The 22318-nt window shown below is 35.1% G+C and overlaps 1 protein-coding gene across 1 annotated transcript in view; it reads left to right on the top strand.

Annotated features, from left to right (window-relative positions):
- Window positions 1-21008, top strand: part of LOC140744384 (uncharacterized) — a 75060-nt gene extending 54052 nt beyond the window's left edge. The window contains exons 3-8 of the mRNA XM_073075953.1: window positions 11016-11169; window positions 12897-13082; window positions 15369-15592; window positions 16048-16264; window positions 17894-18097; window positions 19242-21008. Of these exons, the coding sequence (XP_072932054.1) occupies window positions 11016-11169; window positions 12897-13082; window positions 15369-15592; window positions 16048-16264; window positions 17894-18097; window positions 19242-19379 (1123 nt within the window). The 3' untranslated portion in view covers window positions 19380-21008. The remainder of the gene's footprint in view (window positions 1-11015; window positions 11170-12896; window positions 13083-15368; window positions 15593-16047; window positions 16265-17893; window positions 18098-19241) is intronic.
- The last annotated feature ends 1310 nt before the right edge of the window (window positions 21009-22318 follow it).

Here is a 22318-nt window from a genome sequence, read left to right as displayed (position 1 = left end):
ACTGAATATTTGCTCGTTCAATTCTTATAGCGTATATTGAGTGCAGATAATGAAGAGTAACAGTTTGCATGTTCAATATTACTCCGTTCTGTGGGGCTTCTTTACTGCCGTCGTTTCCATTATTTAGAAATTGCTGTCAGTGTCAGTCAGAAATTTTATTTAGTGCTGACATACTCGTAAAATAGATAATATTCATAATGTACCGAGAAATAAATGTGCAGATGTTACGTGTTCATAATTAGGTACTGCATTTTCTGCGGCTTGTTACTGTCATTCTGTCATTTGCAAATTCCCATCAGTTTCAGTAGCCTTACTAATTAATTGGTAATAGATAAAGCTACTAATATTTGTGTGATAAATACTATAACTTGCTATAAAGGTAAGTTCATTCGTATATCATGTAGAGATATAGTTCATTCAATATTATCGTATACGACGGGGCAAGCTAACTGTCCACATTTGCATACATTAAGACTAATTTACGAAGCCCGTAAACATGTTTAATGACTAAATGTTCGCAAATTCTTAAGTAAATACTATTTCCTTGGCAGCCCAAACTAAATATAGCCCAGACAGACCTAGCAGTGGGGCAATCTGATATAAATTATGTATGGAGAGATAATGAGGCACGCTTGTTCGCGTGTTCAGTATTACTGCGTACTGCGGGGCTTGTTTACTGCCGTCACTTGCAATCGCTGTCGTCTAATTTCCCGGTACGTATTTCAGGGGAGTTACTGATTAAACGCTGGCGTATTTCTAACTGAATAAGTCTTCGTGGAATTTGCTATATAATAACTATATCCAAATAAATAAATCAGTCGTATCATTGACGGTCCCTACGTATAAAGCGACATGTCAAAGACGGAGGTTTTCAGGAGAGCGTATTTAACGTTCAGACCGATCTATTTATAATTGTAACAATTATAAATATTTTTTTGTTTAATGTTTAATTATCCTTGGTAAGTATAATAGTATTTATGCATGTAGATATTGTTTTCATTTTCCCGAAAAACTGATACTCATAGTTGACTGTTTTTACTAGTTTTTACATTGAAACCCATGTTGGTCTAATCCTTTATACCTCCTTATACGTGGGAAACATATAATTATGTATGTAGAGATAATGAGGCACGCTTGTTCGCGTGTTCAGTATTACTGCGTACTGCGGGGCATGTTTACTGCCGTCACTTGCAATCGCTTTCGTCTAATTTCCCGGTACGTATTTCAGTGGAGTTACTGATTAAACGTTGCTATATTTCTAACTGAATAACCGTTGGTGGCGTATGTAGTATAATATATGAAACTTTATACAAACAAACAGATCATTCGCAAGATAAAATTGTTATGAAAGTAGTTAATCTTTGTTTAGAATCCTAAAATTGGCAGACAATGCCCTCGTCATAAGCACACCTTCTCTATATTAAACTGTATTGGCGTTTTAAATTCAGACCTTTTGTTTAGAACTCTTGGCGAACGCTTGATAATATATGTATTTTATACCTTAACTATATAATTGTTGCCTACTTCAAAGTAGGATTCTTAGGCTTAATTATGTACTATCTGCGGTCGGCAGTGATCACTTATCATTAGGTAAATCATTGTTTAATTTCATGAAGGCAATCAAACCACAAAGTACCACAAGTATGTCGCATCCATCCGTGCTCTATATGACACTCTATATGAGACTCGATAACTACCTAAACCCGATTACAAATATGTCTCCAACCCTGAATAAGCCAGAACGTCTATGTGAACACAGCAGTGTAAATAGGCACTACTGCTACAATATAAGGTAGGAATAGTATGTACACACGGACGTACAAACGTTCGGCTCGTGTTTGTTGACGAGCTGCCCCAAGTCGTAGCGCTGTTCGAATATCCTGTCGTGTGCACTCAAGGGGCAACTCGTATCGATTATATTGCTTCTGTATGTTGTCTGATACTCTTACATGGGTATAGTGCAAATTGTAGGTACCTATATCTGATTGAATGTCATAAACCTAACTTAATATTATAAATGCGAATGTAGGTTTATTTGTTTTCTACATTTTCACGGGTTGTCAGAGGTTCAGATAAAAACCACGAGCGAAGCGAGGGTAAAAGCTAGTATAGATATAATGCAGATTGTATTGATGATTAAGTTTCGTTGATTGCAGTTTTTTCATATATATGGTATTAGACTTTATGATTCGATTTTTTTTTCGAAGAAGTCTACTAAGAGGAAGACGTATAAATGTTTAAAGTAAAGATAGATTAGCAAAGTAGATTTTCCATGCTAAGTAATCATGCCTAGAAAAAGGCTGTCTTACCTCGAAGCTTGTATATATAGAAGATGTTTAGAAAACCACCGTGACCACGATCCATGCAACTGGGTCGAATAATCGGCAATAAATAAATTTAAAAACGCATATCGTGAGTACCCATTACATAATAAAATGTCTCAATTCCGTGATAATTTTAGTCTAAAATGTTTAGAAAAGTTCGATAGCGTGATTTAGAACACTTGTGACGCCATTTCTGGACTTGTTGCTCAAAGTCGTTGCATTAGTGAAAATCTTCTCAATATCTCCAGGTTATGTAAGTTAATCTTATATTTCAGGTATACTGATGATATATTTTTTGTCCAGTTTATTTTAACTCTTAGAAGCAAACTTAATTTTATGATGTTACTTATATTTCTATATTTTTGGCAAGGTAACATAATTTGTCAATCCTAGATTACAATTACAATAGACTGACATTGTTATAATGTAGCTTTGAACAATAGCCTGGGAAATTAATCATCTTTTGTTAGCTTTTTATAGAGTTTACTGACAAAGTTTATGTTGCCCAATCATTAACTAAAATACTGATAACTAAGGTACCTGGCATAAATGGCATTATGTACGTACAAATAAACATTATTTTATATAATACTAGCTGACCCAGCAAACGTTGTGTTGCCATATAAATAAAAAATGTTAAGGGTGAACAACCCTTATCACTTAGGGGTATAAAAAATAGATAGTAGCCGATTCTCAGACCTACTGAATATGCATATAAAATTTGGTGAAAATCGGTAAAGCCGTTTCGGAGGAGTACGATAACTAACATTGTGACACGAGAATTTTAAATATTAGATAAGAGTAACAAACGAGCATGCAGTCCACCTGATGACTACTGCCGCCCCTGGACATCTCTTATCAACCCCAGTTAAAATTAGATAGGAATCTTATCTTATATGGGGTCGGGTAGGAACCTGCACCACTACTCCTGAGGATTACGCTGGAATGCCTCTAATAAGTATACAGCAGAATACAGCAGAGTTCAATACTGCTGTTGTTAGGCAGAAAATATGTGGCGAAAGTGCCGCTGGAGTCAAACCGAAGAGGGTTCTACCTTCAAACTTCTATCTATCTTTAATCTGCTTGATCGACGCGATCAAAATATTTTGAAAATCATATGCGATTGGAGAAGCGCCAAATTGGTTCGGATTTTGTGTCACACTGTATTCTTGTTATAACGCTCGATACAGCTTCAATATTTATGACCGCCATCGATCGCCATAGATGCATAATACGAGCTTATACAGCGTTTTCCAACTATTTGCAATATTGATGACCCGTGCGCTTTAGTGCCTCCAGTCATCAAAATAGAGCGTTCTAGGTTCAATCCTTAAAAAGCAAATACCAAAATGCCTATATATTTGTTAGAAACCTTATTTTTATGAATTTGTGTTTGAAGTGTTTTGTGTTATTGAGAATCTTATTGAAATTATCAATTTAATATGAATTGTCTTATTTTTAGCGTATTTTAATTCGTTATCACCTTATAACTATCACGTTATTATGCAAAGATTAGTATCAATGAAGCAAAGCTATTATGGATTACATTATATAATTAATAAGCGTCGAAATTTAATGAGGTAAATTTAATTTAATTTAATTTAATCTTTGCTAATTTAATGTATTCTCAAGTTTGAATTAAGCTTTAGGACAGTAATGCATACATACATAAATAGACAGGATATGAAAATAACTTAAATCATAGTATATTTTTAATACACTAATGTTTAATAATTAATTGAGACACTTTACAATCATGTAGATGTAATCACTATTTCTTTATGTTGTAAGTAATATTTTAAGCTTTAATATGCTTGTTGCATAATATGTCAGTATCATACAAATGGCGCGTAGTCATTCGGCCAATAGTCAATATCAGGGAATAGATACACGCTAGTTAAAGTTAACGGCTTGGATTTAACGTTACTGTGTTTTGGGAAATAAAATATTATCTATTCTGTTTGGATAGGTTATATCGTATCGGAATATCGTGGTGGTATTGCGTGAAGTTTGTGTTGGTTATGCAAAAATAGAAATGTTTTCGGGAAAAGTAGCTTTAATTATGTTTCAGTATTTTCAAAGATTCTTTGTACGTATAAAGTCCTGTCTATGATATGGATATGAGTTAATTTAATTACTTAAAGTCTTAATAAGTTACATATTTTGAAATTACAAATCAAATCAAATCAATTTTTTTTAATGCAAAATAGGTTCTTTACAGAGCACTTTTTGAAAGTCAATACAACTACCACCACTTCACAAGGTGTTTCGTTATGGAGAAGAAGCGGCGAAAGTAACTCCATAACCCACATCTTTTTTTTTTTAAATAAATGTTTCATACAATGGCTCTTAACCTAGTGGTACATGTGGAGCTGGGGCTGCTTCAGACTACACCGTTTTATCGATCAAATAATCACTCAGCCTATAGTACGCTTTTTACATGGCGTTTGTTTAATGACAAGTTTATACTTTTTTCTCTTAGATTCAACATACGCTTCACTTATTTTTATTTGTGGTTATATACACATCCCCACACTTACGCTCCAACTCTCCGATATTTTATAGGAAATGGAAAAGCACTTCATTTCCAAGAGAGCACAAGAAAATTGTACAAAATATAAAACGAACAAGACTTCCTTCGTATCGGAGTAAAAGTAAGTACTAAGAGTCGCCACGTCTTCAGATACTTAACACAAAGGACTCTAAGCTATTGCAGTAGAAAAGAGTAAAAGGACCTCGTGTATTGCCATTTTGTATTCTGTTTTAGACATTTTTTGTAAGAATCGTACTGTCTAAGGAAATTAAAGTACTTTCAATATTAAATTTAGTTGGACAGCTTTCTTTATCTCCTTCCATATGCAAAATGAACAATTTAATACACTGTATTTTTACAATGAATATTTTAATATTAATATGTGTTTCTGGTAAAATTGCTCTATTTCGATCCTATTAAAATAGGGATCCATGTGTTACGTATGAAAATTGAAAACCCGTACGGTCGTATATGCTTACGTCGGAGCCATGAGTCAAAGCTGGTAATAACTTTGGAGGATGATAATCACAATCATTACTATATTATGTATAGTAGTCCATTGAAATGTTACAATTTAAGGACCGAATATTGCATTTTTTAGAGGACGCAATTTTATTTTTTGGACATGTGTGGGGGATAGAATGATAACTTTTAGCGCAGTTTATCAAATTCCTAACAATCGAAATTCTCGAGGGATCATTACAATTTTTACATATATCATAAACATACTTATAGAAAGATTACGTCTGACATTATCTACGTACATATTTCAATTAATACTAACATTCGACTTAAATTCATTACTCATTGGGAAACGTAGAAACATGCTCTCCCGTTTAATATGTTCATGTTATTTGATAGGGGTTGCGTTAAAGAAGTGAGATGAAAGCCATTTACAGAATTCTAATCAGTTTCGCGTACGAAGCGAACCTCTCGTACGCAATATCCAGCAATAATGAACAATTTCCTGATGCTCTCTTGTGTACGGAGTACTTTCCATTTCCCGCGGCGTATTCTCGAGCGCTGAACCGTCTGACACATTCATATCCCACCTCTGATGTGCGTTGAGCGTAAAATGGCCCGATCCAAAACACAATATTAAATAGTTCAAATAGTGAATGTTCATGGAGCGGAACACCGTATTTTGTTTCGCTATAAGGACGCATTCCTGTCGCGCGTGTCAGAAGTATGGGAGATTCGGTAAATGAAAATACGTTTTTGTCCAGAGGCTGTCAGTATAGAACTCCTTTATTAAACAAATCTTACTACTAAGACCTTAATCCATATTTAGCTCTATAGCTATGCTCCTTATGTCACTATAATAATTGGTTTATAAAATCGCCTGGCTCGCCAATAGGCTAACAGGCGTGTTGACGCGCGCACGAGTATAATACCTACACGCGTATATCTTGTATCTTATTTATTTATCTATTTCTTTATTTATTAAATCATATTTACTAACATTACACTAATTCGTTAGTAAATGTAGTCAAATGTGTTATGTCTTATCGTTTCTTACGCACAAGTATATGGGACACGAAGAAACTGCAGCGAATTAGTTCATGTGTGTGTGTGTGACGCGCGTGCGAGCCTTAACACGCGTGACATGAATAACGTCCTAAGTTTATCTATCAATGCGTAAAAGCATTTAAATAAAAATAATGAACAATTCCCTGATGCTTTGTGTACCGAGTACTTTCTAATTCCCGCGGCGAATTTCTGAGCGCTTAACCGTCTGACACATTCATATCCCACCTCTAACGTGCGTAGACCGTAAAATGGCTTGATCCAAAATACAATATTAAATAGTTCAAATAGTGAATGTTCTTGGGGCTGGTATCATAGGATCATTCGCGTGATGAAGCAAAAATAAAATGCTTTATTTTTGCCTTAGGCCGTAATATTATCTTTGTTCCGTTTAAATTAATCGTTTAGTTTATTTTCACCTTTCTAAAATTATCCATCGATGGAAGATTTCGGTTACTTGGAGAACGCGTTAAGTAATCGATTCTGGTTATTAGGTTCCATTAGGCTTAAAAGTCGATCAGAATCTACGGACGGTTTGGCAATCCCATAAGCCGTTAGTAATTTCCTTTGAAATCGATAAACAATTATGCTTCTCTTTACTCTCCTTACTCCTCTCTTTATTACGAGGTCAAGAGAGAACCGTTCAAGTCCAATTTACAAGAATAGTTCTAACAGTGGAATATATAGAGGTATCTTTATAGAGCAGTAAATTTTAGTGTACAATTTCCGACACTAACTCGTGGTGTAAGTGCTTTTCTATTTCCTACATTGTATAGTCGAGTCGAATCGACATTGACACTTTCATATCCGTTCTTGCGCGAGTGAAGCGTGAAATTGCCTAATCTAAACGGCTGGGGAGGATTGATGACAGGTGCTCGCTTAAATATACAGCCCGTGTGTTCATAGGATGTTTCGCTATGATTGATAGGGATAAGTCTTGCGTCGTAGAATATCATAGAAGTTTTGATTACAAAGTTGAAACAGGGTAGATTGGGTGTATCGTGGACTCTCAATTGAAATAAAGAATCATGTGATCCATAAAAGATATGTGTTTTTTTTTGTATTAAGTATGTTCTTATGCGTATTAAAAAAAAAAAGGGTTAATGCTACCATGTTGATGTTGATGGTTAGATATTCTCACTTAAATGACAGGTGAAGTTGACTCTTATAAAAAGTATATTTTTATGAAACATTTTATTATTGTTTTTTTATAAATATCATTTTAATAGCAGATAATTAGGTATAGGTATTAAGGAAGTTTTACTTCTTATTTGATTACATAAACTGGCTCAACACCTTTTAAATGTTTCCAGCAATTACAGTATCTGTAGGTATAGGTTCGTAGTGAACGAATTGTTATGTTATGTGGTACGAGCAGTAAATGAAAACGTTTAACAAAGCTCACGTTTAATTCCACTAATTAATACCTACTACATAATTGATTAACGCGTCGAGTGTTGACATTGCTCAAAGATTATTAATGGGGCGCGTAATTGTAAGTTAATCAAATTTGTCAGTTTATCACTGTTACTATTATATTACATTCGAGTTTGCATACAATTATCCGCGATATATTTGTTTAATTTAACACGCTGTTGTAATTTCATTTATGGTCGTAGCAGACGTGCAACTTTTAGCATCGGAAATTCGCATTTGTGGCGATCGCATCGATGTTGTCACGTTTTGGGGACTTGTTGCGTTTGGTCGCGTTATCGGTAACACGCGTTTTAACGACTTAATGCTGCGTCGCGTTTTTGCGTTCAGTTGCTGCAATATTTTTTAAAATGTGCAACGTGACGAAGTACACCATATCTAGTTTCCGAAAAGAAGCAAAGTTGTTGATCGTTGATGCTGAAAGTAGTATGTCTGCCGGTGCCCTTGTATGCCAATTCTCTCCACCAGCCGCCGCTCGGATATTTGCATAGTTCGGTAATTTACTTCACTATTAAACTCCTCTCCGGAATTTCCAATGTTTTAAGCTTTAAAAGTGCAAATTTTGAATGAGAAGTTTAAACTGTTTCAATGCCTTACTTTAAAAATTGTTTGAGTATATTTTATGATAACGTAATTTTGAATTTTGATAGCTTATTAATATTTCCATTAAGTTAAATTTAAATAATAATTTGTAGGTATGGTAAGGTTAATAAGATACTGCCACTCATGGACCTATATAGTTAACGCTCGATAGAGTTAAAGTACTATCTATGGTAAGTCATAATCATGTGTAGCAATCTCTAAAGACTAAAGTTGATACTCGTATGTTCGCACTTACATGCTATGAATTAAAACAAAACTTATGAAAATACGATTTATCTACTTTTTATTCGATCAATGTATGTAATACATATCCGAAATAACCACCAATTTAAAAATACACATCCGACAAAATCCCAATAAATTCGGAAGCGATTTATAAAATAAAATTTCTATACAGTCCTACGTATTTGCGTTACACCTGTGCAGGATTCTGATAAATGTTGTACATTAATCTCGCCCCTTTACATGTGTAAGGGTCAGGTGGAACCGTGGTCGCTAGAAACGATATAAACTTGTGTAAACTGCCACTACAATGGCCAATATGTTCCCTGTTTACTTTATGTTGGTGATTGCTTATTTGTTTGTGTGTACTTTGTACAAGGCCGTCACTATCGGTTTGTTTACATAATTTGACCGTATTGTAAAGGTATGTAATTATGGATTGTGGTTCTAGTGGCGTGGAAGGGGTTTCACTATACATACATAAGTGGACGGACGTGGCTTTTGTTTGAAATGGTCAAAAAGATGCGGAAAGCCCAAAGCTCCAGTAATGTGTAACGAACTTGTTTGGGGTCCAAAACCATCCATTCCTTTGATTTTCGTTGTACATTGTACAATTTACAACCCATTGTGGTTCGATTCCAGCAGCACTACCGCCACACCTATTTCTACCTAATAACAGCAGTGTTAGGCACTGCTGTGTTCCGGTTTGAAGGGTGTGGTAAGGGAGACAGACTTTTTCGAGGCGTTCCAGCTTAGTCCTCAGGGGTAGCGGCGCATCTGTGACCGACCTAAGGTAGGAATATCTAATCCTATCTGGGGTTGATTACAGATGTCCATGGGCGGCAGAAGCCACTTACCATCAGGTGGACTGCATGCTCGTCTGCAACTCCTATATCATAAAAAAAATGTATATGGGATTATAGGATAGCTTATACGTATATTTATAGGAAGCTTGTAATACATGAAACAAACCGAATAATACGAGAACTTTCTACGAATCTCTATAAATGCTTTACGTGCGCGATAAATGATTCATGTTGACATCTGGAAACTACTGAGATGAATTATAAGAAATCCTACGGCATAACCACATGCGTGTGCTACCGGTCTGATAATAATCTGCCGGATAAGGATAGGATAGGATAAGGTGCCGGATTCGATCCGCAGTTAAGCACACATTAACGAATTTACTTTTGTTGTGTTTAAGTGTTTAAATACGGGCACATGTGTAGAATACAAGTATACAAATTATAAAGCTCCAGTATGGTAGTACGAGTGTCGAAAGCTTATTAGTTTAAAATGTTTAATAATAACACAATTTTGTACATTGACTTCACGTAACTTTAAAACATGGATTTCTGCGAAGTAACATCTATTACTACATATAACATACATGTTATAAATGTTAACTTTGTAACTTAAACATTTGAAATAATACTTTCCTACGAATCTACGAAACATCAAACCGTTGCAATGTTAATGTTAAAATATGTTGGACACAATTCCAAGTAAATAGAATAATAGAGATTCATTCAATTTAAACTTTGAAATTGAATTATTCGGACGGATTTTGATTGGGGTATTAGAGTTATGCATTCCGAGTGAGACAGCCTCAATCCTCGGGCTGTGAGAACGGTATTAGATTTACTCTAACATTTCATCTAGAGAATTTCGCTACTAGATATTTGCATAACATTTTGAGAACAGATAATATTGCTCACGATCATTTGAAGCTATTATGTGTTTAGTTAATAAATAAAGATTTACTTTAGCTTAAAATTAAACTTTCTTATCTTGTGTATAATTTGTTGTATAAATAGGTCTTACTGCATTTTCACGTGTAGGTTTTTGGTGTAAAGTTTCTAACGCTGAATTAATCTGCATGTAACAAGTTGTTTCTACATAGGTACGAGTTTCTTATTTTAAAGTTTACTATTTCACTAAACTGTTATTAAGATATTTTCAGTAGAATGCCTAAATTGTCTATAGGGATATTTTAGTTGTAATCTTTAGTTTTAATTTGCGTAAAATAAAATGTTTATTCCTTGAACATGACCATGCGCCATCTGTTAAGAGCGAATGATATTTATATTTCCATTTGATGTACATAATTTGTTTAAAAAAGCCCTTAATTACGTAATTATAGAATGTTGCGTACAACTACTCGTAGTTATTGTATCGATTGCAAAATAAACGGACATAGGATATGTATGTACATAAATTATGTAAGTTTAATCGTCAAACAACTTTCGTGCGTACAATGACTTGGCGAAACAGTTTAAGATTAATTTGGTAACTTTTAATTAGTAATTTTAACTTTGTCGGATCCACCTTCGTGGTTCAGCCCCTAATTACAGTTGTTTGACTTTCAGGTTCAGATTCTACGTGTATTCGGCGTACGTGGAGCGGCGGACGGTGGCGGCGGTGCGTGTGATCGCTGCGACGAAGACGAGAGGCGCTGACGCCGTCATATGCCGCATGTGGCTGCCTGACAATCGAACGCTGACGCTCAAAGCACGGGTTAAGGTAAAAACTCGTGCCTGTTGCGAACCACCAAAGAATGGAACTCACTCCTGCCTTCGTTGTTTCCTGATACATATGATCTGGGATTGTTCAAGTCAAAGGTGACTTCTAGGCAAGCGTGTTTTGTCCAAGGCTGCATCTTACTCAACATCAGGCAAGGTTGCAGCCAAAAGTAAGCCTATTGCAAGTAAAAAACCCTCATTTTACTATATCGCAAAGCATAGCTGCTTAAAGGCAAAAGCTGTTTGCCTTAGAAATGGGTGGTGTCAATGGTGCGTAAAGTTACGACAAGGAAGTCACGATGTGCACCTGTCATATAGCGTATGAAGCTTCGTGACAATTGCACGCTGACGGTAGAAATAAAAGGGTTAAGGTGAAAGGCAATTTACTTAAACAGTCTTCACCACAAAACTCGGCCGTCATATATTTCTAAACATATTGTTATCTTAAAATGCTTTGTATTTCACATGTCCATGTTAATTCCTGTAATTTTTCTATTTATCCTTTAAATCTCCATCAACATTCATTAGGTTTTTAGCCTATCAGATCAATACAAGATAGCAGTTTCTGACATACAGGCAAGTGAACTAAAGAGCTTAATTATTCTGGAATCGGAGTCTTCTGTCCTTATCCCTCTTTCGCTATCTCTTTAAGATGAAAGAGAGACAGATAACTAGGAGTGCACATTACCGATTTGCCAAGTATGTAGCTCTCCCGTTAGTTACTGAACGAGGTTAACGTGCATTCATTATTGCTTTGGTAAAGCGCGCTAATTAGCAGATTCATACTCACTACATTATACGGGATAGAGGTGCTGTCCTTTGAAATGTGGTTTCTCTTTGAATGTTTGAGAGATACATAAATATCTGAAATTATTTTTGTAAGACTGAAAAGTTTTTTCTAAAAGTTTCTAAAAGTTTATAAAATACTGTAATATTGTAAGATAACTTGAACTTAATGTTTATATCTATCAACTGCTTAGGTACCTTTTTTTTTTTTCTCGAGGGGGAAACCTTCAAAAGGTACCCGACGACGTGGGAGCGACGCCGGGTTATGTGGGATTTTTACCGCACTAAACCCCCCCGGTGGCCGTCCTCAACGCTTGTTGGAGAACTCCGGGATCTCCAACGGAACACAACCGGAGCCCTCCAAGCGCGATGCCCAACGGGCTCTACCCTGGGGGAGCAGTTTTCGCTCCTCCCACACCATGTAGTGTTTACGACGGTATGCGACTACCGCCGTACCGCCGTCCTTCCCGGGGTCGCTTGTTGGACGGTTCAAGCTCCCACTCTTGCCGTCCGCAACCCCGGAAGCCCCCTTTTAGTCGCCTCCTACGACAGGCAGGGGATACCGTAGCCCTATTCTAGTCCCGGAACTACAGGGACAAACTGCTTAGGTACCTACTAGAACAAAATAATAAAATTTCCGTTTATATCCCAAACTATATTTCAAAAATCAAATTTCGGCGCGGTTAAGATTTGGATGGATGTCCGCTAGTGGCTAGAAATATTTGCGCATATCCTTCCCTAGGAAAATACGTCACGGTGCAATCCTCGTTGTTAGCAATGGATAGCGGTTGTTAAAAGGTTAGCCACTGTACCTCTCTCCACTTTGAAGCAACGTCGTGAAGTACGTTCCAGATCATTGTTCAGTTGTTTGAAGAGACCTATTAACTGCAGTGACACGATAAGCATTACTATACATTAATCACACTTTCATTTAATTCGCAGCCGATCCGCGAGAATTGGAATCTCAAGTACAGCGCGACGTACGTGCTGTGTCTGTTGCGTGACTCGGGAGTGAAGCCGCAAGAGACCGTCGGGGCTTCGGTGTCCATTATAGCGAGCACGGCGCCCGGACGACCGCCAACGAACCTCCTCACCGTGTTGGACACGGAACCGAAGAGTGGCATCGAGGTATTTATATTACTAAAAATGTTTTTTTTTATTCTAGAAAATATAGGAGTAGCAGATGATCGTGCAGTCCACCTGATGGTAAGTGGCTACTGCCGCCCATGGACATCTGTAATCAACCCCAGATAAGATATAATATAAGAGATATTCCTACCTGAGGTCGTCCACAGATGCGCCGCTACCCCTGAGGACTAACCTGAAACGCCTCGGAAAAGTATGTCTCCCTTACCACACCCTTCAAACCAGATCACACTACTGTCATGAGGCAGAAATAGGGGTGGCGGTGGTCCCCCGGAAACCACAGACATAGAAATTTCACAAATCAGAAAGATAAAAAAAAACAAAAGTTTAAAATCATTTAAATATTTCATCCTCATCGGGTATAGAATCTGCCATCCACTCCGAGAACCTCTGTGATAACTCTGTCACGCGAGTCATAATAGTTTTTGCAAATTAGTTTTCCATAACAATCAGTAAATACGCGAACTCCCGTTTAGTAGTCATTATACTGGCACGTAATAACAATAGCACTAAAATTTAAATACAGTTAGGTAGTTTACACGAGTTCGCACATAGGGCAAAGTTGTTTTGTTTAATTAGCACAGTTATTTCGTGCGTCTCACTTACGTAGCTACTGCTAAAAAGTTTACCGTTTACTCCTTTACTACTTGCAATAATCTGTGTGAGTAACGTTTTGGATATTGTATATTATAACTTTATTTAGTTTATTGTATTTTACCATTTGATATTTAGGTTAGGTTAGGTTAGGTTGTAGTCTGAGAAAGGTGACGATTGTTTACATAGTGTTTTTATCTGTATACATATAGGTATGTTTAGTTGAGTTCAGCTGATCTTTGAAAGAGCTGATGTAATTTTTACGAGTTGTTTTAAATCTAAAAAGTGTGAGCTCAGCTGTATACAATATTTTTATTGCTCTGAGAGTGACAACTTCGGCGACAATAGATTTCCTTTACGATTAGGCAATTATGTCTACAGAAGTTATTTCTTGTGTCGCCAACATTTTTGCATTACCTTTATTTGACATTATATAATTAGTTACCAAATATTTTAATCTACTAAATACCACAACATAAACCACACATGGCACAGCGGTTATCATTCGGGCTTATCATGAAAAAGATGTCCCAAAATCCTCGGTTTGATCTCCGGTCAGATTTACTTGTAAACGATGATTTATTTGTCTTAATTCTGAGTATTTTTATTCTTGGCTTTGTATATTTCTCTTATACCCTTTAAGAAGGATTCTCTTCGTTAAGGAGTATTCACTAGTCTGGAGTTATGAGTGCGGAAACTTGGAAAGCAACAGTTTTTAAAGAAATTCTATCGACGTCACTTTATACTTTGGTTTTTCCGTATGGTTGTCAAAGCGTATCATGTACACAATAAACTGTGTATTTAATTAACTGTAAATGTATAACAATAAAACAGAGTAATAAAAGAACGGAAATTCTTAGTGGTTAATCCTATTATTACTGGTATCTACAGTGATAAATTTAATAGCTAACTAGCCTTTTGTGTTCATTAATAGAGTATTGTTGACGGGATGTAAAACCGTTATGTTTATTGTGATTGCGCACATATGTGAAAAATGTCTATTTAAATACGTTTGGATTTTATATGAGAACAGTAATCAAATAACGATAATGGTTATTTGGTGATGTTAGTGGATTTATACAAAACTATGAGAAATTGAAGTATTTGATAACTTAAGTAGTTTGTATGTGTAGAATAGTTTGTATGTTTTGATATATTCGGGGTTAATAATATAAGTCCATGTCATTTTATTACTACTATTTCCAAAGCTATTACTTTTATTTCCAAAGCAACCTGCTTTTAGACAAAAGTACGATTTTTCTTTTCTTTTCTATGGTTTTTTAATATCGATTGCTATAGTCTTATAGCAATCGATATTAAAGAGTCGGAGGTCTAGAGCATAGGTCACGCTGTTCTAATGTGAACATACTGTTAGAAATTTATTTAAAAAAAATTATCGTTCGTATTACTGTAATTAGTTATTTTGTTTTATTTTCATGATGTGTTATTTATATAATATTAAGTTATTATTTACATAATCACTGGCAGGTACGATTGTATGAGTTAGCATAAAAAAGAAAAAAAGCGCCCTTGACGTTAGAGTTGTATTTTGCGCGGGAATAAAAAAGTTGTCGATTGGATCAAGAAATAGTTTTATTTTTAATACATTCTTCAACTTAAACTGATAACACAATAATGTATGGCACTGAATATTTCATCTATATTTATTTACAGGAGACATTACACGTCTGCGTGAAGCCCTTCCACTTCTCCTACGCTCGGGAGGACTGGCTCCTGGAGTGGTTTGAGCTGAACCGTCTGCTGGGTGCCAGCCATTTCTACATGTACAACGAGTCGTTGAGCGCACCCGTCGCCTGTCTTCTCGACCACTACAAGAAGCAAGGTCTGGTCACCCTGCTGCCGTGGAAGTTACCCATCGTGTCCAAGGTTGAGATTCGGTAAGTATACAGTATGTTTTTCAAGTGGGCCTGAATGGCGAAATCCAAAACTATTTATATAGATTAGAAAACGGTGAGAGGAGTTACGAGGCCGATTTTGATAAAAATTAAAACTGTATCATTATTTTTTTTAAATCTTTTTACCTAGCCAGGAATCGAACGAGTTCATTTAAAAAAAAAAAATTGTCGCTTATAAGAAGAATTTCGCGGAAGTAATGATAAATGACACACTAAAGGAAAATACTAATTTTAGAGTAAAAATTTAATGAATAAAGAAGCCCCTTGATTTTTTTTACTGTGTATATGTTTAAAATATAAGTTTTTAATGGTTATTATTGTTTGTACTTATGTTTTCTAGACGAACTCTGTTGTGTAGGATGGTACATAAGGTAAATCCTCTTATTTAGGCACATCATATTTAATTTACTATTCATATTCTTGTCTCCTCTTTCCAGGACGGAGGGCCAGTTTGCGGCTTTCAACGACTGCCTCTACCGATCCATGTCGACCGCGGGCTGGTTGCTAGTCATAGATGTAGATGAAGTAGTCTTACCGCGGCGGGAGCGCACACTGGCGGCGCTGTTGACAGCGTTGAGAGCCGCCTACAACCCCCCTTCGAAAGCACCCTCGGCCTTCTTGTTTAGGAACGCGTTCTTCTATCTACGATGGGAGGTATGGACTTTGGTTCTAATATATTGATAGTACAATACATTTTAATTTTCGTATATGTTTACTTTATGTATTTCGGGTTATTGTGTAGGGAGGGACTTTATTTTCTTTTGTTCATATTAAATATGTGTAGTTTTGTATATGGTTTACTTTAAATGTTTAAATTTGACTACGCTATAGTTACGTTACAGATAGATATAATGTTAAAACATTAATAGTATACAGGGTGAATTTTTAAAACGGGCCTTCAGGGCCAAATCCGAAACTATAAGGATTAGCGAAAAATGCTGTAAGGAGTTACGAGGCCGATTTTGATAAAAATTAAAACTGCATCATTAGTTTTTTAAAATATCTTTTTCCTTAGCCGGGAATCAAACGAGTTCATTTTGAAAAAAAATACACCCTCTATATTATTCCACCATCTGATAGTGTCGCTTATAAGGAACAAGTTCTGGGAAGTAATGTTATGTGACAAATTAAAGGAAAAGGAAAATTTTGAAGAAAATACATATTTTTCCATACATTGCCATACTAATCCTTAAGGATTATACATAACAAATGATTTATGTATAATTATTTAGAAACATACGTAAGTCATACCATTGAAGAATTTGTTGGTTAATCAACTAATTATTCGATGTTATAACCGTGACATACGGCTTAGTATGAGAAAGTAATAGTTTGGCAAGTAAATTACCGCCGTTTTTAGGATTTATTTTTAATAAAAATAGATAAGTGATTAAATAGTAAATTGATATTGTTTGTTGTTTATAACTATGTTTCAACAGTAAATATGAATTTCTATATCTCTTTGTTTAGTTATCACTCGGATTTGACTCGAAAAAGACATTCTCGCAAATTGTCAATTTTACATCTGTATTAAACGAAACTCTGCCCATAGCAAGTTAAATCTATTATAATGGTCCTAAAAGTAACCTTAACTAAGTTGGACATAAAAATATAAATTCTTGAAGAACAAAACGTCCATTTCGAATGATTTGAAACATTGAGTCAAAAAAATTGTTGATATGCGTAATGTTTAAATTGATGAATGGCGGGAACTTAACTGCCAAATTAATATGAAAAAATATGTATTTTCTTAAAATTGAGGCTGTTCCTTTAGTTTGTCATTTATCATTACTTCCCAGATTTTAATCCTTATAAGCAACACTATCAGATAGTGGAATAATATAGAGAGTGTATTTTTTTTCAAAATGAACTCGTTCGATTCCCGGCTAGGGAAAAAGTTATTTTAAAAAACTAATGATGCAGTTTTAGTTTTTATCAAAATCGACCTCGTAACTCCTTTCAGCATTTTTCGCTTATCCTTATAGTTTCGGATTTGGCCCTGAAGGCCCGTTTTAAAAATTCACCCTGTATATTAAAATTAATGTTTAACAATTAGTTAAAACGACATCTATTCAGTTTTAATAGTAGGTATCCACCACACCATGTAGCTGAATGATCTTCTTACACTATTTAATTGAAGATTACATAATATTTTCTTATTACTATTTCTTATTTATTGACTACCAGATAAATTGTATCTTAAACTATAAATTCTATAACTATCTAGTGAACTATCAATTAAGTAGTATAGTTTGTATTTAAATAATACTTTAACATTTCCAGGACGACGCCGAAGCCCCGGCGCCACTAGTAACAGCGCGCAAAACAAGACGATGGGCGGCGCCCCACGCGCTGAAGAACCGAAGCAAGTACGCGCTACGACCGCGCGATGCCGTGGAGCTCGGCAATCACTTCGTATGGGAGTTGGCGCCCGGAGCCAGCTCTGTGGGGGTACCCACCGATCGAGCTTTGTTACATCACTACCGTGTAAGTTATAAATTAGTTTAAAAAACAATGAACGTAGTTGTCTTAGTAGGTAAAATATAATGTAGAAGCATTGAAAGCGTCGAAGCAAGTACGCGCTACGATTGCGCTACACTATTGACCTGAACCGCTACTTCATATGGGAGCCAGTTCTCCTACTCTGTTGCATCACTACTGGACATGTTAAGAAATTACTTTAAATTTGAACGGTGAAATAAGATATAATAGCACTCTAAGAACAAAAGCAAGTACTTGTTACGACCACGCGACGCCGTGGAGTTCGGCAACCACTTTGTATGGGTATTGGCTCCCGGGGCCAGCTCTGTAGGGGTACCCACCGATCGAGCTTTGTTACATCACTACCGCGTAAATTATACAGTAGTTTAAAAATCAATTAGCGTAGATGCGTTAGTAAAGTAAGATATAGAAGCATCTAAAGCGGCGAAGCAAGTACGTGCTAGGACCGCGCGATGCCGTGGAGCTCGGCAACCACTTCGTATGGGAGCTGGCCTCTGTCGGAGTTCCCACCGATTGGGCTCTGTTACATCACTACCGCGTAAGTTATTAACTAGTTCAAAAAGTCAATAAACGTAGATGTCTTAGTAAAATAACAAACAAAATACACACAAACAAACACACACACCCATGTGCACGAACGTTCGCATAAACGCACACCGTTAAATGTCTGCCTATACTAATTGTGTAATCCGGTTTTGGCATAATTTACAACATACTGTATATATATTGTGAAAATATTATATGTATCGCTGTTGGATTACCTAATAAATAAATAAATAAAGTATGATTTAGAAGCGTCTAAAGCACCGAAGCATGTACGCACTACGACCGCGTGATGATGTCGGACTTGTTAAGCACTTTGCGTTGTACTATGTCATATCATGCGGTATTTTTTGGTGTGATCACTTTATTTAAATATAATTACGCACATTTTCAGTATTATAATATTAGTCGTATGGAGTTATATAAGGTGATTTATTTTTACCATGAATTGATTTAATTTATTTATGGTTTTTTGATGGACGTTCGTTACTAGATAGATTAATTAACGTAAGTCTAGGATTCATTCTCAACTTGTTCTCAACTCTCAAAAGTAAAATAAATTTAAACGAATAATTTATTGTTGCAGATCGCCTGCGAGTACGGCGGCATGCAGTGCCTGACGGTGCCCTCCACGGTGGACCGCACGGCGCACCGCTGGGCGGACGAGCTCGTGCAGCGCGTCACCGCCGAGAAGGAGAAGCTCGCGCGAACGTGCCCCGCTTAACGAAATTCATTCATATCCATCACGTGACGAACAAAGATAATATTTATGTATAGATGCCTCGTGAACACACGACATGGAAAACGGGTTTATTTCTCAACCTCTAATTACCTGTGTGTACGAGTAGCATTCGTATGACATCACAAGTAATTCTGTTGGAACCGTTGACTGTTGGTCTCTATTTTTTACATTTAGACCAGTCTCCTTTCAACCTGGAGTTAGATCGACTAATCTAAACATGCATAATATCTTTGTTAAATTACGTATTTTTTTAGTGGTTTATGAATCTGAACAATTATAAAAGTACCAAAAAATTACGCGGACATAACAAACGAAATGGTTAAATTTCAACATTGTTTCTTTCTCGCATATCGAATTATACCCTCGATGCCTAAGCAGTAGTTATGACGGTGGTCGCCAAAACCTTTGACAATGTTCGTATTTCATCTTTACACAAAATTATTATTTTGTTTTGTAGGCCCACAATTAAATATTTCCTGTGTTGTGGTTGTTAGTATGTTAAAATGATTAATTTATATGAATTATCTCTATAATTTTACTTGATTACCCTGGTAACATATTGCCTGGTAAATATCTAAGTAGGTAGTAAAATTAACTACCAAACCTTTTTGGTTGTGTTTAAATCTAAAAAACACATTTCTAAAGTCTAATTTGATCATAATATTTGATTAAAGTAATGCAAGAGGTGGTAAAAAATAACAAACCAATAAGACTCTAAATTAAAAGTAAAGTGAAAACATGAATTGAAGGAAGAACGCATTTTCGGTAATATTGTTTTAAGAAATTCTCAATTTATTGACACAACTGAGGTCTCGTTAAATATAAATTAAAACCTTTAGTCGTTACCGTAAACTACTGAACCTTTTATTTTTACTACTCCAAATTAATTTTGTGGTTTCCAAAATAATTGTTAACGAAGATATCTCAAAGTTAAATAGGAAATGCAAATAAAATGTAGTTATCATATTATATTATTATATCGTCATACTGGTAAAATTATATATTTAAATATAGGGTGCTTCATTTATTACAGATTGCAAGACGTATTTTCGTATTTAAATCGATGTTGTGCTAGATTGATATAATATATTGTATAGTAATATTACTATGTAGGTACCACTCTTTACGTTACCTCTCTACGTATATTAATAATATAATAGGTACAATGGATTTCCGAAAGCACTCTTTTACAATTTTCAAACTATGTTTTGTACAGCGTAAATTTAAAGTAGGTGGAGTTACAGAATGTTCTCAAATTATATCGAAGATAAGATCTAAAAGTGATGAATCAAAATATAAGGACAATATCCTTTAGTATCACTCTTTTTGATTATAGCGAACAATTTTTAGCGTAAATTATGTTTGTTATATATGCAAATCCATTCTTCGATAACGCATTACTGTCTCATTATCTGCGACACTATGATAGTTCGTACGCCTTTGTGAGAGATATGCAAAATTACAGACGTGTACATTCTCTCACGAAGTTTTCCATTATCGTTCAAGTTAGTGTTCAATCTTTTTTTATAAGGTGGATTCGCTAAGCTGTCATCGCATCGTGAATATTTACAAAATATATATATATATAGAAGCGGCGGATAAATTATAGTTAGATATATCACTAAAATTATGATGTCATAAGTTATGTTTTCTTCCAAAGAGATTTCAATTTGAATGCAAAGAAATTTTTTATAATTTTGGTTAAGCTACATAACTTGTTGTAGACTTACCTTCTTATATACTTAACCTTCCTTCATCGGGAATACTACGGGAATAATACTATAAACACATATTTAAGTTTAAATACCATTTTTTAACGCGTGTCATATAGAATTTAACATAATGTTTCATATTTTATTGTATGGACGGCCAATGATATCTCAAGTTTGTAACTATTAATTTTCACTTTGCAAATATTTAGTTTCCATGATCCACGCATATTGTCACGTCTTGGCTTAAAATATGTGTTACATAAAATTTAAATGTACTTTAATCCTACTATAGATAATGTAGCTATGACACATATCTATTAAAATAGTATGTCTGTGTACCTAATCGCATAGATTTTTTTATGAGTGATAAACTATGAACGATGAAGGCTATGAATCTTTTCAGATTATGTCTGGTGTGAATCGATTTTAATGAAGAATTGCCGTATCATTCGATTATTTATCAACATCGTATAAAGATCACAGAACCTTTGTAGAAAATTTGGATTCTTACTTTTAATATCCATTCTAATTCCATATAAACGTTTTTTTTTATTTGCATGATAGTAACAATAACAAATAATCAATTTAGACCAATTTTTGCGTACGTACGAAATTTGATTATTTAGGTGATCAAAAATTGTCAGTTATTGATATTCGGTAAACAAAATTTGGTTAGGATTGATTATTATTACTAACGGGCAATACATGTTCGTTATTATCTTTTTTTCCAATTGGAGCATTTTTTAAATTATGCCTAAAATTGCACTTCCAAAACAGTAACTATTGCTATATTTACTCTAATTTTGGTATCCAAATCCAGACATATTTTTTTATGCGTGTTTTCAAAGTACATGTTAAACTGTACGTTAAAAATATTCATCGCCTACTTAATTAAATGCCCCAATGTTGTTTACACATTTTCTTGATATATAATAAAGGACCACTGATTAATATAACTTTTTTTTCGATTGTTTTAGAATTATGAAGTACAATTTACATGTTAACTAAGTTTATATTCGCTTTATATAAAACTGTGTATGTGTGAATGGTGCCATTTGTGTATTGTATATCCATTCATAAATGATTTGCTCAAAAACTGATCAGTATTATTTCAATAAGATTAAAAAAGAAATGTCTGATTTTAAAACGTATGTGTAGGAAGTAATGAGCAAAGAATATCAGTACGTGAATAAAAAAATCTTTTTCTGA

Source organism: Epargyreus clarus, unplaced genomic scaffold, assembly GCF_041222505.1.
Source record: "Epargyreus clarus isolate Ecla_fem2 unplaced genomic scaffold, WU_Ecla_fem_2.2 ptg000008l, whole genome shotgun sequence".
Lineage (NCBI taxonomy): Eukaryota > Metazoa > Arthropoda > Insecta > Lepidoptera > Hesperiidae > Epargyreus > Epargyreus clarus.
Note: the sequence above shows the minus strand (reverse complement) of the source record. Positions and strands in the feature narration are given on the sequence as shown.